The 14,188-nt window shown below is 55.9% G+C and overlaps 1 protein-coding gene across 1 annotated transcript; it reads left to right on the top strand.

Annotated features, from left to right (window-relative positions):
* The first annotated feature begins 15 nt into the window (after nt 1-15).
* On the top strand, nt 16-14,054 carry LOC142921678 (uncharacterized). The gene is made up of 10 exons (XM_076062983.1): nt 16-1,103; nt 2,703-3,384; nt 8,137-8,281; nt 8,632-9,196; nt 9,736-9,844; nt 10,231-10,294; nt 11,976-12,103; nt 13,369-13,522; nt 13,892-14,002; nt 14,044-14,054. Exons 2-10 carry the CDS (start codon nt 2,734-2,736, stop codon nt 14,052-14,054), a joined length of 1,938 nt encoding a protein of 645 aa, XP_075919098.1. The 5' UTR covers nt 16-1,103; nt 2,703-2,733.
* Nucleotides 14,055-14,188: the final 134 nt, after the last annotated feature.

Below are 14,188 nucleotides of genomic sequence, written 5' to 3'. Positions count from 1 at the left end.
CTCACGACGTTTCGACTGCAACACAAGCAGCAATCATCGTCAGGTGTGAGAACCACAGCAAGAAATTTTTTGGAATTTTTTTCTCTTGCTCACTCACAAAGACAAAGGTCCCCCGTGTAGCCTTAACAGACTGTAGGGGCAAGTGCTGTTAGCGAGTAGCAGCGCCTATGAAGGCCGGTACGGCACACGTGGGGGTGGGTGGCCAGCACCACGCCCGGCCGCTTTTGTCTCCCCAGTGCTAGCGATGTTGACTACTACACACCGCTACACCAGCTACCCATTTGAGTCTGAGTCGACCTAGGGGAGGCCCAGGACCGGTTCAGATAATCGTCACTGACGGTGTTTGACCGTGAGCGGGAATCGAACCCGGGTCGCCAATTTCGTAGCAAAGCGCAGCGCTAACCACTACACCCACCACTCCCCCACACGACAACATAATTGATCGTCGATTCATAGCATCGATCATCGATTCCACCGCCCCCTTTGTTGAAATGGTGGAAGAATCGATTCGCAATTTTTTATACGAAGCGAGTATCAATTACTATGCGCGTGCTGGTTCAGTTTCAGTTTATTTTGGTGTGACTGTGCAAACAGCACTCCCCCTGCTCTAAGCCACTCCCTCACCCGCTATAAGCCACTCCACCCACTCTAAGCCACTCCCCCACGCTCTAAGCCACTACTCCCCCCGCTCTAAGCCACTCCTGCCGTCCTAAGCCACGCCCCCCCCACTCTAAGCCACTCCCCCCCGCTCTAAGCCACTCCCCCCTGCTCTAAGCCACTCCCCCACGCTCTAAGCCACTCCCCCCACTCTAAGCCACTCCCCCACGCTCTAAGCTACTCCCCCCGCTCTAAGCTACTCCCCCCGCTCTAAGCCACTCCTGCCGTCCTAAGCCACTCCCCCCCGCTCTAAGCCACTCCCGCCGTCCTAAGCCACGCCCCCACCCGCTATAAGCCACTCCCCCGCTCTAAGCCACTCCCGCCGTACTAAGCCACTCCCCCCGCCGCCGTGGCCCCTCCCCTGGAGGCGGGGCTAGTGGCTTCGAACCGCCTCATTCCTGTTTGGCGCCAGCAAGCGCGACCGCCATTGTCTTCACGGGTCTCAGGTAAATGTTTACTTTAAAACTTTCGTGGCTGAGGTAGCAGCAGCCGCCTCCTCCTCACCACCTCCTCCTCACTCTCACCACCTCCTCCTCACTCACCACCTCCTCACTCTCACCACCTCCTCACCACCTCCTCACTCTCACCACCTCCTCCTCACTCTCATCACCTCCTCCTCACCTCCTCACTCTCACCACCTCCTCACTCTCACCTCCTCTCTCTGAGGGGAAGGCGCCAAGCTCTCTCTCTCACCACACTCACGGTGTGCGCCCTTCCCTCTCTCTGTTACTCACCACCTCACCACCTCCTCCTCCTCACTCTCACCACCTCCTCACCACCTCCTCACTCTCACTACCTCCTCCTCACCTCACTCTCACCACCTCCTCACCTCCTCCTCACTCTCACCACCTCCTCACTCTCACCACCTCCTCACCTCCTCACTCTCACCTCCTCACCACCTCCTCCTCACTCTCACCTCCTCACCACCTCCTCACTCTCACCACCTCTCTCTGAGGGGAAGGCGCCAAGCTCTCTCTCACTCACTCACGGTGTGCGCCCTTCCCTCTCTGTTACTCACCACCTCCTCACCACCTCCTCACCACCTTCTCACCACCTCCTCACCACCTCCTCCTCACCCTCGCCTCTCTCACCGAGGGGAAGGCGCCAAGCTCTCTCTCACGAACCCTCTCTCTCTGTTCCTGACGTGGTGTACTCTGTGTGTGTGTAGATACAGTCTGTGTGTGTACACACAGTCTGTCTCTACACACAGTCTGCATGTACACACAGTCTGTCTCTACATACAGTCTGTCTCTACACACAGTCTGTATGTAGAGACAGTCTGTCTCTACATACAGTCTGTCTCTACACACAGTCTGTCTCTACATACAGTCTGTCTCTACATACAGTCTGTCTCTACACACAGTCTGTCTCTACACACAGTCTGTCTCTATACACAGTCTGTCTCTACATAGTCTGTCTCTACACACAGTCTGTCTCTACACACAGTCTGTCTCTACACACAGTCTGTCTCTACACACAGTCTGTCTCTACACGCAGTCTGTCTCTACACGCAGTCTGTCTCTACACGCAGTCTGTCTCTACACGCAGTCTGTCTCTACACACAGTCTGTCTCTACACACAGTCTGTCTCTACACACAGTCTGTCTCTACACACAGTCTGTCTCTACACACAGTCTGTCTCTACACACAGTCTGTCTCTACACACAGTCTGTCTCTACACGCAGTCTGTCTCTACACGCAGTCTGTCTCTACACGCAGTCTGTCTCTACACGCAGTCTGTCTCTACACGCAGTCTGTCTCTTCTTGTACACTCTCTGTGTACAGTGTCTGTGTACAGTATCGGTCTGTTTACAGTATCTCTCTGTGTACAGTATCTCTGTGTACAGTATGTGGCTGTGTACAGTATCTGTCAGTGTACAGTATCTGTCCGTGTACAGTATCTGTCAGTGTACAGTATCTGTCCGTGTACAGTATCTGTCAGTGCACAGTATCTGTCCGTGTACAGTATCTGTCCGTGTACAGTATCTGCCCTCACACCCACCCACACGCTCACCTCTCCCCCACTCTCCCTCCCCCCCCCCGCAGACTGAGGGACACAGCCACCACCACCACCACCATGGTCACCTCCACCACCATCATGGTCACCTCCACCACGGCCCTCACGACCCCGCGCCCTGCCGCCGCTGCTGCTGCTGCTGCTGGCTCCCCGCACCGCTGGTGGAGCTGCTTCCTGGGAACCTTTAGACGCCTCTTCACCAACACCACCACCTCCAACACCACCAAAAACACCAACAACAACACCACTAACACCACCAACAATTCCTCCAACACCAACAACACCGCCAAAACCACCACCTCCAACACCGCCAACAACACCACCTCCAACACCACCAAAAACACCAACAACACCACCTCCAACACCACCAAAAACACCAATAACAACACCACTAACACCACCACCTCCAACACCGCCAACAACACCACCTCCAACACCGCCAACAACACCACCGCCAAAACCATCAAAACCACCAACAACACCACCACCAACACCACCACCACCAACACCACCACCGCCGCCACCAGGGTGTTGCAGCAGGCAGCGAGAGGGCGCCGCTCCGTGGGGGAGGGCGTTGGCGGTGGCGGTGGCGTTGGCGGTGGCGTTGGCGTTGGCGAGCAACCCAGTGAGTTGGTGCTGGCGGTGGTGAGGGCGGCCGGGTCGCTGCGCCAACTCCTGACGCTGCTCGCTGCCCGTGAGGTCGACGACCAGGTGAGACCACGTGTGGGGCAGTGGGAGTCTGTGTGTGTCTGTCTGTGTGTGTGTCTGTGTGTGTCTGTGTGTGTGTGTCTGTTTGTATGTCTGTGTGTGTGTGTGTCTGTCTGTGCTCGCTAACAGCACTTGCCCCTACAGTCTGTTCAGGCTATACGGGGGATCTTTGTCTTTGTATCTTTGTCTGTCTGTGTGCGTGTGTCTGTGTGTGTGGGGAGCGGTAGTGTAGCGGTTAGCGCTACACCGCGCTATGAACCTGGCGACCCGGGTTCGATTCCCGCTCACGGTCAACACCGGTGACGATTATCTGAACCGGTCCCGGGCCTCCCCTAGGTCGACTCAGCCTCAAATGAGTACCTGGTGTGGTGTGTAAACATCGCCACTAGGGAGACAAAGGCGGTCGGGCGTAGTGCTGGCCACCCACCCCCTCGTGTACCGTTCCGGCCTTCATAGGTGCTGCTCGCTAACAGCACTTGCCCCTACAGTCTGTTAAGGCTACACGGGGGATCTTTGTCTTGTCTGTGTGTGCATCTCCTCACCTCCGCGTGCCCCCACAGGTGTGTGTTCGTGTGTGTGTATGTGTGTGTCTTGTGTGTATGTGTGTGTGCATCTCCTCACCTCCGCGTGCCCTCACAGGTGTGTGTGTGTGTGTCTTGTGTGTGTGTGTATGTGTGTGTCTTGTGTGTCTGTATGTGTGTGTGTGTGTCTTGTGTGTGTGTGTGTCTTGTGTGTGTGTATGTGTGTGTGTGCATCTCCTCACCTCCGCGTGCCCCCACAGGTGTGTGTGTGTGTGTATGTGTGTGTGTCTGTATGTGTGTGTGTGTCTTGTGTGTGTGCGTGTGTCTGTGTGTGTGTGCATCTCCTCACCTGCCCGTGCCCCCACAGGTGTGTGTGTTCGTGTGTGTGTGTCTTGTGTGTGTCTGTGTGTGTGTGTCTGTGTGTGTGTGTCTGTGTGTGTGTAGTCCGGCAAAACAACCCCCGACCTCCTCGCGGTGCCGGACGGGCAACTCTGTCGTGGACAGTGCTGTGGGGGAAGATCCAATTTTGATTGGCTCCTCCCCTCATGGCATATGTGTCCACCACAGGGGCTAAACGGGGGCTCTGGACGGGCGCGAGGGGCTGGTAACCCCTTCACCTTCAATTAATTACCACGAAACCACGAGTTAAACTGAAATATGTAACTAATAAGCTTGTGCCGGAGGCCCCGGGGGGCCAGGCGTCTATGACGTCTCCTGGCCAAACCCCAATTGGCGGAGCCAGGAGATTGAATACCTACCCTCGGGGCTACTCCAGAAACAACGAAAAGCCACTACGGGTGGCCACGTGGAATGTTCGAACGCTCACTGCAGAGGAGAGGCTGCCACTCCTCTGTCGGGAGCTGGACCGGTACCGCCTGGATCTATGCGGCATTCAGGAGGTCCGGTGGACCGGCTCTGGCTCCTGCCACCATGAGGGGTGGACAGTCCTCTACTCGGGGCAGCAGACTGCCAAACAACAGAGTGTGGGTCTTCTTTTGAACAAAAGAATGAAGGGGGCATGGGAGCGTGGCGGTGAGGTGTGGGAAGCTGTAAGCCCCAGGCTACTTTGGGCTCGCCTTCCCATCAACCGGAGGCGAGGAATAATGGTCGTGGTTACTTATGCCCCCACCGAAGATGAACATCCGTGGAGGGATGCAGGCAAAGCCGATGAGTCAGATGCCTTCTATGACCTCCTGTCACAGGTGCTGGCTAAAGTGGCCCCTCGGGATAGAGTCATCATGTTGGGTGACTTCAATGCCCGAGTTGGTCATGATACTGGCACCTGGTCTGGAGTGATTGGAGGGCATGGGCCAGATCAGCTCAATAACAACGGTAAGAGGCTGCTAGATTTTTGTGCAGCCCATGGGCTTGTAATTACCAACACGCTGTTCCGGAATTGGCGCATCCACACAACATCATGGATGCATGCCGGGTCCAAGCAAGAACATCTGCTGGACTACATAGTGACGGACCAGCGAATGCGAGCCCATGTTCTTGACACCAGGACCTACCGTGGAGCTGATCTGCCCTCTGACCATCGACTAGTCATCTGTAAGATGCGCCTGCCATTCTTCCACTCCGGTGGTGGGTGTGCACCCAGGACCCCATTCCGACCTAAAGTGGCCTGGTCTCAGTTATCTGATGAAAGTTGCAAGCGAGAATTTCATCATCGCTTGCGGCTGGGATTGGCATCGTCCCCGACTCCTCCTGATGTCGAGGGTAAATGGGCGAGGTTTAGGACTGTGACTCATGCAGCTGCAATGGCTGCTTTAGGTACGCGGTCCAGACCTCCTCAGAGACCCTGGCTGACAGAGGATGTGTTCAGGATGGTTGAGAAAAAGCGACAGGCCCACTGTCATCGGCTACAGAATCCCACGTCAGAGAATGAGGAGGCTTACCGCAGCCTTCGCTCGGAGGTTCGGAGAGCCGTGAGGCGCTGCAAGGATGGGTGGTGGTCGCGGGTTGCTGAGGAGATGAAGTCTGCCTCAGTGGCCCGTGATCACAAATCTCTATTTAACTCCATCAAAAAAGTAACCTGCAGCGCCACACCTATTACCATCATTAGGGGAAAAAACGGTGATCCAATCTCCGACCCCCAGGAACAGGTTTGCAGATTTGCTGAGCATTTCTGTGAGGTCCTGGGGGAGGGAAAATCCCTCAGCCAGGAAAACATCGTGGCACAAAGTGAGGATGACCCTGCTGAGGCTGCGGTGCCTCAAATATTGGAAGAAGTCACCCCCTGTGAGTGGCTGGCTGAGGTGACGTCTGCTGAGGAAGTACTGAAGGCGATCCGGAGTCTGAGACCAGGAAAGGCAGCGGGCAGAGATGATCTCCTAAGCGAAATGCTGAGGGAGGGTGGCGTTTGTGCACAGACTGCCCTATATGACATCATAACAACAGTCTGGACCACTGGACGGGTTCTGCAGGATTGGAAGGATGCCCTGGTGGTCCCCCTTTTTAAGAAGGGGGACCGCACAGACTGTAACAACTACAGGGGCATCTCACTCAGTGTGCCAGGAAAGGTCCTGGCAAGGATTATTCAGCATCGCCTTGCCAGGCACGCTGAGGAGAGGCGGAGCCCCAATGTGGTTTCAGGAAAGGGCGGTCCTGCACAGATGCCATATTTTCTGTCCGTCTGCTACAGCAGAGGTGTAGGGAATTCCAACAAGACCGACATCTCTGCTTTATTGACCTGGTCAAGGCCTATGATACCATCAGTAGGCCTGGGCTCTGGGTCGTTCTTCGTGCTTTTGGAGTACCTGACCCTCTGCTCACGATCATTAAGGACCTTCATGATGGTGAGCGGGCCCGGGTAAAACTACGTGGCCGGGAGTCAGAGCCATTCCCTGTACACCTTGGGGTGCGACAGGGATGTCCTCTGGCTCCCACATTATTTAACATCTATTTTGACCACGTAGTTCGTGAAGCCTTCAATAGCTCTACCGGGGGAATCTCCATATGGTACAGATATAATGGGAGGCTGATTGATGCCCGGGTGCGGTCAAGGGATGGCTCCCTATTGCTCAAACACGTTATGTATGCTGATGATTTGGTAATAGCTGCTCAGTCAGAGGAGGAGTTGGAGACGCTGCTGCTGAGACTGGAGCATGCCACTAAGAGGTGGGGCCTTACCATCAGCCCCACCAAAACTAAGCACCTGCCTGGGTATTTTGTACCATCGGACACTCCACCCCCACAACTCCCAATCGGTGATGGGGCAGTTGTGGAGAAAGTGGAGTGTTTCCCATACCTGGGCAGTGTGCTTATGACTGGCTCCAGTTTAACAGCAGAGGTCTCACTCCGAATCAGTCGAGCGGCAATATCCTTTCATCGGTTGCGTAACGCTGTGTGGAAGCTACCTGGTCTGTCGCTCTGCACTAAGCGTCAGGTCTTCTCGGCCACGGTCATTCCCTCCCTTCTCTACGCTTGCGAAACGTGGACCCCGCTAATGGAACATCTTCGCCGGTTAGAAACATTTAGGCTGGCCTGCCTACGATCCATACCGGGTTGAACCAGACTGGATTGTGTGAGGAGCTCACAAATCCTTGAAAGATCTGGGCAAGGTCCCATCGGTGAGCTTCTCCGGCGGGCAAGGCTGCGATGGCTGGGTCATGTAGCCCGCATGCCCAGCCACCGCATGCCGAAACAGCTTTTGTTCGGCCGGATTGAGGGGGCTAAGCGGGCGCTGCACGGGCTAGAGAAGAGATGGAGTGATATGGTACAGGAGGAACGTGGAGCTGAGTGGACTTGCCGATGACTGGTACCAGCGGTGTCAAGATCGGCCTCTGTGGAGGAGGCTCGTGAAGGATGCTACTGGGCAGTTGGAGGTAGTCGCCCTCCAACAACAACGGAGGGCGGAGGAGCAACGCTCACAACAACGAGCGGAGCGCCGGGTGGCGAAAGCACAGCAGGTTGGCACAGTAGGGGGCACAGGTGGTGCATCAGCCAGTCATCTCAGTCAGTCGACCCGTGGCACCTGGGTCTGCCCCGTGACCTCCTGCCAGCGGGCGTTCGACACTTCACGTGGCCTCAGGGTGCACATAGCCTGGCACAAGCGTCGTGGTGACGTCACCGCCACTTAGTGGCGAATGGCGGTTGTTATTGTTGTGTCTGTGTGTGTCTTGTGTGTGTATCTCCTCACCTCCGCGTGCCCCCACAGGTGTGTGTGTGTGTGTCTGTGTGTATGTGTGTGTGTCTTGTGTGTGCATCTCCTCACCTCCGCGTGCCCCCACAGGTGTGTGTGTTCGTGTGCGAGGCGTTGCAAGCCCTCAGCTCCAGCCGTGTTGGTGCGTTGGCGCTTTGCAACAGGGGCGGCGTCGCCGCCCTCGCCAGCCTGCTGGGACGCACTCGAAACCCTCACGCCCTGGAGAGGATCACCGGTAACAACGCACCAGCCTTCGTGGTGACCTGCTGGTGGTGGTGATGATCTGGTGATGATGATGATGATCTGGTGATGATGATGATGTGATGACGATGATGATGATGATCTGGTGATGATGATGATCTGGTGATGATGATGTGATGATGATGATCTGGTGATGATGATAATGATCTGGTGATGATGATGATGATCCGGTGATGATAATCTGGTGATGATGATGATGATCTGGTGATGATGATGTGATGATGAACTGGTGATGATGATGATCTGGTGATGATGATGATCTGGTAATGATGATGATGATGATAATATGGTGATGATGATGATCCAGTGATGATGATGCCCCAGGCACGCTGTGCAACCTGACGTACCACGAGTCTCTGAGGGTGGCACTGGTGTGCTGCCTGCCGGCACTGGTGGAGCTCGTGATGGTGCCGGAGAGCGGCTGGATCAGCAACCGGGGAGCCTCGCCCACCTCACCCACCTCGTTCACCTCATCCACCTCGCTCACCTCATCCACCTCGCTCACCTCATCCACCTCGCTCACCTCATCCACCTCGTTCACCTCATCCACTTCGCCCACCTCACCCACCTCGTTCACCTCATCCACCTCGCTCACCTCATCCACCTCGTTCACCTCATCCACCTCGCTCACCTCATCCACCTTGCTCACCTCACCCACCTCGCTCACCTCGCCCACCTCACCCACCTCGCTCACCTCACCCTCCTCGCCCACCTCACCCTCCTCGCCCACCTCATCCACCTCGCCCACCTCATCCACCTCGCTCACCTCGCTCACCTCACCCTCCTTGCCCACCTCATCCACCTCGCTCACCTCGCTCACCTCGCCCGCCTTGCCCTGCTCGCCTTCCTCGCCCTCCGCGGCATTCTGCAACACCCTGAAGTGCCTGCGGTAAGGCGCGCCGAGGCAGACGTCACGGCGGTGACGTCGTGGTTGATGTGACGTCGGTGACGTCGTGGTTGATGTGACGTCGGTGACGTCCTGGTTGACGTCACGGCGGTGACGTCAACCACAACGTCACAGCGGTGACGTCATGGTTGTTGTGACGTCGTGGTTAACGTCACGGCGGTGACGTCAACCACGACGTCACGGCGGTGACGTCGTGGTTGATGTGACGTCGGTGACGTCGTGGTTGATGTGACGTCAGTGACGTCAGGGTTGACGTCACGGCGGTGACGTCGTGGTTGTTGTGACGTCCGTGACGTCGTGGTTGACGTCACGGCGGTGACGTCGTGGTTGATATCACGGCGGTGACGTCGTGGTTGATGTGACATCGGTGACGTCAGGGTTGACGTGACGGCGGTGACGTCAGGGTTGACGTCACGGTGGTGACGTCAGGGTTGACGTCAGGGTTGACGTCACGGCGGTGACGTCAGGGTTGACGTCACGGCGGTGACGTCGTGGTTGACGTGACGTTCGTGACGTTCCAGGGAGTTGAGCTCGAACATGTGGCTGAGCGTGCGGCAGTGCGAGGGGCTGGTGGACTGCGTGCTGCACTTCATCCGCTCGGCACTCAAAGGGCACAACACCGAGACTCAGGTGACCCCCACACCAAGGTGCTTGTGTGTGCATGTGTGTATGTGTGTGTGCGCGTGTGTATGTGTGTATGTGTACGTGTGTGTATGTGTGTATGTATGTATGTATGTGTGCGCGTGTGTATGTATGCGTGTGTGTATGTCCACGTGTGTGTAGGTGTGTATGTATGCGTGTGTGTATGTATGTGTGTGTATGTATGTGTGTGTGTATGTGTGCGTGTGTGTATGTATGTGTGTGTGTATGTCTGCGTGTATGTGTGTGTGTGTAATGTCCGCGGCGCTGGCCATCCACCCCCTCATGAGCAACTAACAGCACTGTCCCCTACGGTCTGCCACGGGCTACACGGGGGATCTTTGCCTTCATCTGCCGTGGTCTGTCTGTGTCCGCAGGCGGTGGAGGATGCAGTCTGCATCATGCACCAGCTGAGCGTGCACATCACGACCCGTAAAACAGGTGGCCACTGTCACCCCCCCTCACTCACACCCTCACTCACACCCTCACTCCCCTCTCACACCCTCACTCACTCCCCTCTCACTCCCTCACTCACTCCCCTCTCACTCACACCCTCACTCACTCCCTTACTCACTCCCCTCTCACTCACTCCCTCACTCACTCCCTCACTCCCTCACTCACTCCCTCACTCACTCACTCACTCCCTCACTCACTCACACCCCTCTCACACCCTCACTCACACCCTCACTCACACCCTCACTCACACCCTCACTCACACACTCACTCACACCCTCACTCACACCCTCACTCACACCCTCACTCACTCACTCACACCCTCACTCACACCCTCACTCACACCCTCACTCACACACACTCACTCACTCACACCCTCACTCACACCCTCACTCACACCCTCACTCACCCCCTCTCCCCCTCCCTCCCCCCTCCCTTCCCCCTCCCTCCTCCCCGCGGTCAGTCCTGAGTCGCAGCACTCACAGATACAGCAGCAGCCTCCTTCCCTTCCTCCTTCTCATCCTCGCCTCCTCCTCCACCTCCTGCTCATCCTCCTCCCCCCCTCCTCCCCCTCCTCGACCTCCTCCTCCCCCTCCTTCACCCCCTCCTTCTCACTCTTCTCCCCCTCACCCCCCTCCTCATACCCCTCCCTCCTCCTCCTCACAGTGAGTCCTGAAACTGCGCGCCTACTTCTCTCTGTGTAGTGTATAGTGTAGTGTACAGTGTAGTGTACAGTGTAGTGTATATTCGTGTCGTGTGTAGTGTAATGTATAGTTAGTGTATAGTCGTGTATAGTGTACATAATAGAGTTTTTTTGGGTTAGATCACGTAAATATATAAATGTTGAGTCGTTAAAACCCACCACCACCCGACACAGCCACCTAGTAAGGGTTGTCACGTAAACAGAACGTGGCCAATTCGTCACTAGTACAGCACTAGTGTGTAGTGTAGTGTATAATGTAGTGTATAGTGTAGTGTATAGTGTAGTGTAGTAGTGTGTAGTGTAGTGTCTACTAGTGTAGTGTATAGTGTATAGTAGTGTATAGTGTATAGTAGTGTAGTGTATAGTAGTGTAGTGTATAGTGTAGTATATAGTAGTGTAGTGTATAGTAGTATATAGTGTAGTGTATAGTGTAGTGTATAGTGTCTTGTATAGTGTAGTGTATAGTAGTGTATAGTGTAGTTTATAGTGTATAGCAGTGTATAGTGTAGTGTATAGTGTTGTGTATAGTGTAGTGTACTGGTACAGATTCCTTGTAAAAGGTTTCAGTTTGGTGTTTTAACATCTTAACACAGCTGTTTTGTTGCCAGAAAAAGGGGAAAAACGTATTATCAGTGTAGTGTATGGTAGGGTGGTGTAGTGTATAGTGTAGTATAGTAGTTTAGTGTAGTCTGTAGTGTAGTTTATAGTGTAATATAATGTGTTGTGTATGGTATAGAGTGTAGTGTAGTCTGCAGTGTATAGTAGTGTAGTGTATGGTAGTGTGGTGTATAGTGTAGTGTATAGTAGTGTATAGTGTAGTGTATAGTAGTGTAGTGTATTCTGCAGTGTATAGTAGTGTAGTGTATAGTACTGTATAGTAGTGTAGTAGTGTATAGTATTGTGTATAGTAGTGTAGTGTATGGTAGTGTGGTGTGTAGTAGTTTATGATGTACGGGCGTTGTGCAGGCTGTGAGCTGCTGTACCAACCCGACGCGGTCAGCTGCTACGTGTCCCTGCTGCAGCAGTCACACAACCCGGTCGTCCTGGAATCGGCAACCAGCATCATCTACACCCTGGCCAGCAGAGACACCGAGGTGGGGGCTCACTGCACCATAAAACCAACACCCGCGCCAGGCCGTGTGCACGTCTAGGGCCGGCAGGAGGTCGCGGTGCGGACCCGCCAGGTGCCGTGGGGTCAACCGACTGAGGAGATGACCGCCGGCCGTTGCACCACCACCCGTGCCCCCTACTGCGCCAACTCGCCGCGTTTTAGCCACCCCGGCGCTCCGCTCGTTGTTGTGAGCGTCGCTCCTCCTGCCCCCGTTCGCTAACAACGCTCCCTAGCAACACTCGCTACTAAAGCTCCCTAGCAACGCTCGCTACCAACGCTCGCTACTAACGCTCCCTAACAACGCTCCCTAGTAACATTCGATACCAACGCTCCCTAGCAACACTCGCTACTAACGCTCGCTATCGACGCTCCCTACCAACGCTCCCTACCAACGCTCGCTATCGACGCTCCCTACCAACGCTCCCTACCAACGCTCGCTACCAACGCTCCCTACCAACGCTCGCTACCAACGCTCCCTACCAACGCTCGCTACCAACGCTCGCTAGCAACGCTCGCTACTAACGCTCCCTAGCAACGCTCGCTACTAACGCTCCCTAACAACGCTCGCTACTAACGCTCCCTAGCAACGCTCACTACTAACGCTCCCTAGCAACGCTCCCTGCCAACGCTCGCTAGCAACGCTCGCTAGCAACGCTCCATAGCAACGCTCGCTAACAACGCTCCCTAGCAACGCTCCCTACCAACGCTCGCTAGCAACGCTCGCTACCAACGCTCCCTAACAACGCTCCCTACCAACGCTCCCTAACAACGCTCCCTAGCAACACTCGCTACTAACTCTCCCTACCAACGCTCGCTACCAACGCTCGCTAGCAACGCTCGCTACTAACGCTCCCTAGCAACGCTCGCTACTAACGCTCCCTAGCAATGCTCGCTACTAACGCTCCCTAGCAACGCTCCCTGCCAACGCTCGCTAGCAACGCTCGCTCGCAACGCTCGCTAGCAACGCTCGCTAGCAATGCTCACTAACAACGCTCCCTAGCAACGCTCCCTACCAACACTCGCTAGCAACGCTCGCTACCAACGCTCCCTAGCAACGCTCGCTACTAACGCTCCCTACCAACGCTCCCTAACAACGCTCCCTAGCAACACTCGCTACTAACGCTCCCTACCAACGCTCCCTACCAACACTCCCTAGCAACGCTCCCTAGCAACGCTCCCTAGCAACGCTCACCGTGTGACGCGCCGTCTGCGTGGTGCTGTCTTGTTGCCGTGCGTCGTCGCGAGCAGTGGTCGGCGTTGGCAGGCGTGGTTGTCGCTCACAGCGGGGGGCTGCCCTGCCTCCTGAAGCAGCTGCGGAGCCATCGACGGCTGCTGGCGTTCACCTCGGTCAACGCTGTGCGAGTCCTCGCTCGGAATGACCCCAACAGCCAGAGACTCATCGGTGGGACGCGGGGGAGGTGGTAATGGGGGGTGGAGGGAGGTGGTGATGGGGGTGGTGATAGAGGTGATGGGGGGGAGGGAGGTGGCGATGGGGGTGGTGATAGAGGTGATGGGAGGGAGGTGGTGATGGGGGTGGTGATAGAGGTGATGGGAGGGAGGTGATGATGGAGATGTGGATGGAGGTGATGATGGTGGTGATGGAGGTGATGATGATGATTCAGGTGGTGATGGGAGTGGTGATGGAGGTGGTGATGGAGGTGATGATTCAGGTGGTGATGGGGGTGGTGATGGAGGTCATGACGATGATGATTCAGGTGGTGATGGGGGTGGTGATGGAGGCCGCTCACCACCGTCTCCCCGCACTCCCCAGGGCTGTACAACGGCGTGAGGATCCTCACCCTGATGCTGCCGGTTGTTGGCGAGGGTGGTGAGGGTGGTGAGGGTGGTGTGGAGGGTGGTGATGGTGGTGGTGATGGTGAGGGTGAGGGTGGTGAGGGTGGTGAGGGTGAGTGTGGTGAGGAGGGTGGTGGTGAGGGTGGTGAGGGTGGTGAGGGTGGTGAGGGTGAGGGTGGTGAGGGTGGCGAGGGTGGTGAGGAGGGTGGTGGTGAGGGTGGTGGTGAGGGTGCTGAGGGTGGTGAGGGTGGTGAGGGTGGTGAGGGTGGTGAGG

This window comes from Petromyzon marinus, unplaced genomic scaffold, assembly GCF_048934315.1.
Source record: "Petromyzon marinus isolate PM22_M1 ecotype Great Lakes invasive population unplaced genomic scaffold, UKy_Petmar_22M1.pri1.0 PM_G_Scaffold_83, whole genome shotgun sequence".
Classification (NCBI taxonomy): domain Eukaryota; kingdom Metazoa; phylum Chordata; class Hyperoartia; order Petromyzontiformes; family Petromyzontidae; genus Petromyzon; species Petromyzon marinus.
Note: the sequence above shows the minus strand (reverse complement) of the source record. Positions and strands in the feature narration are given on the sequence as shown.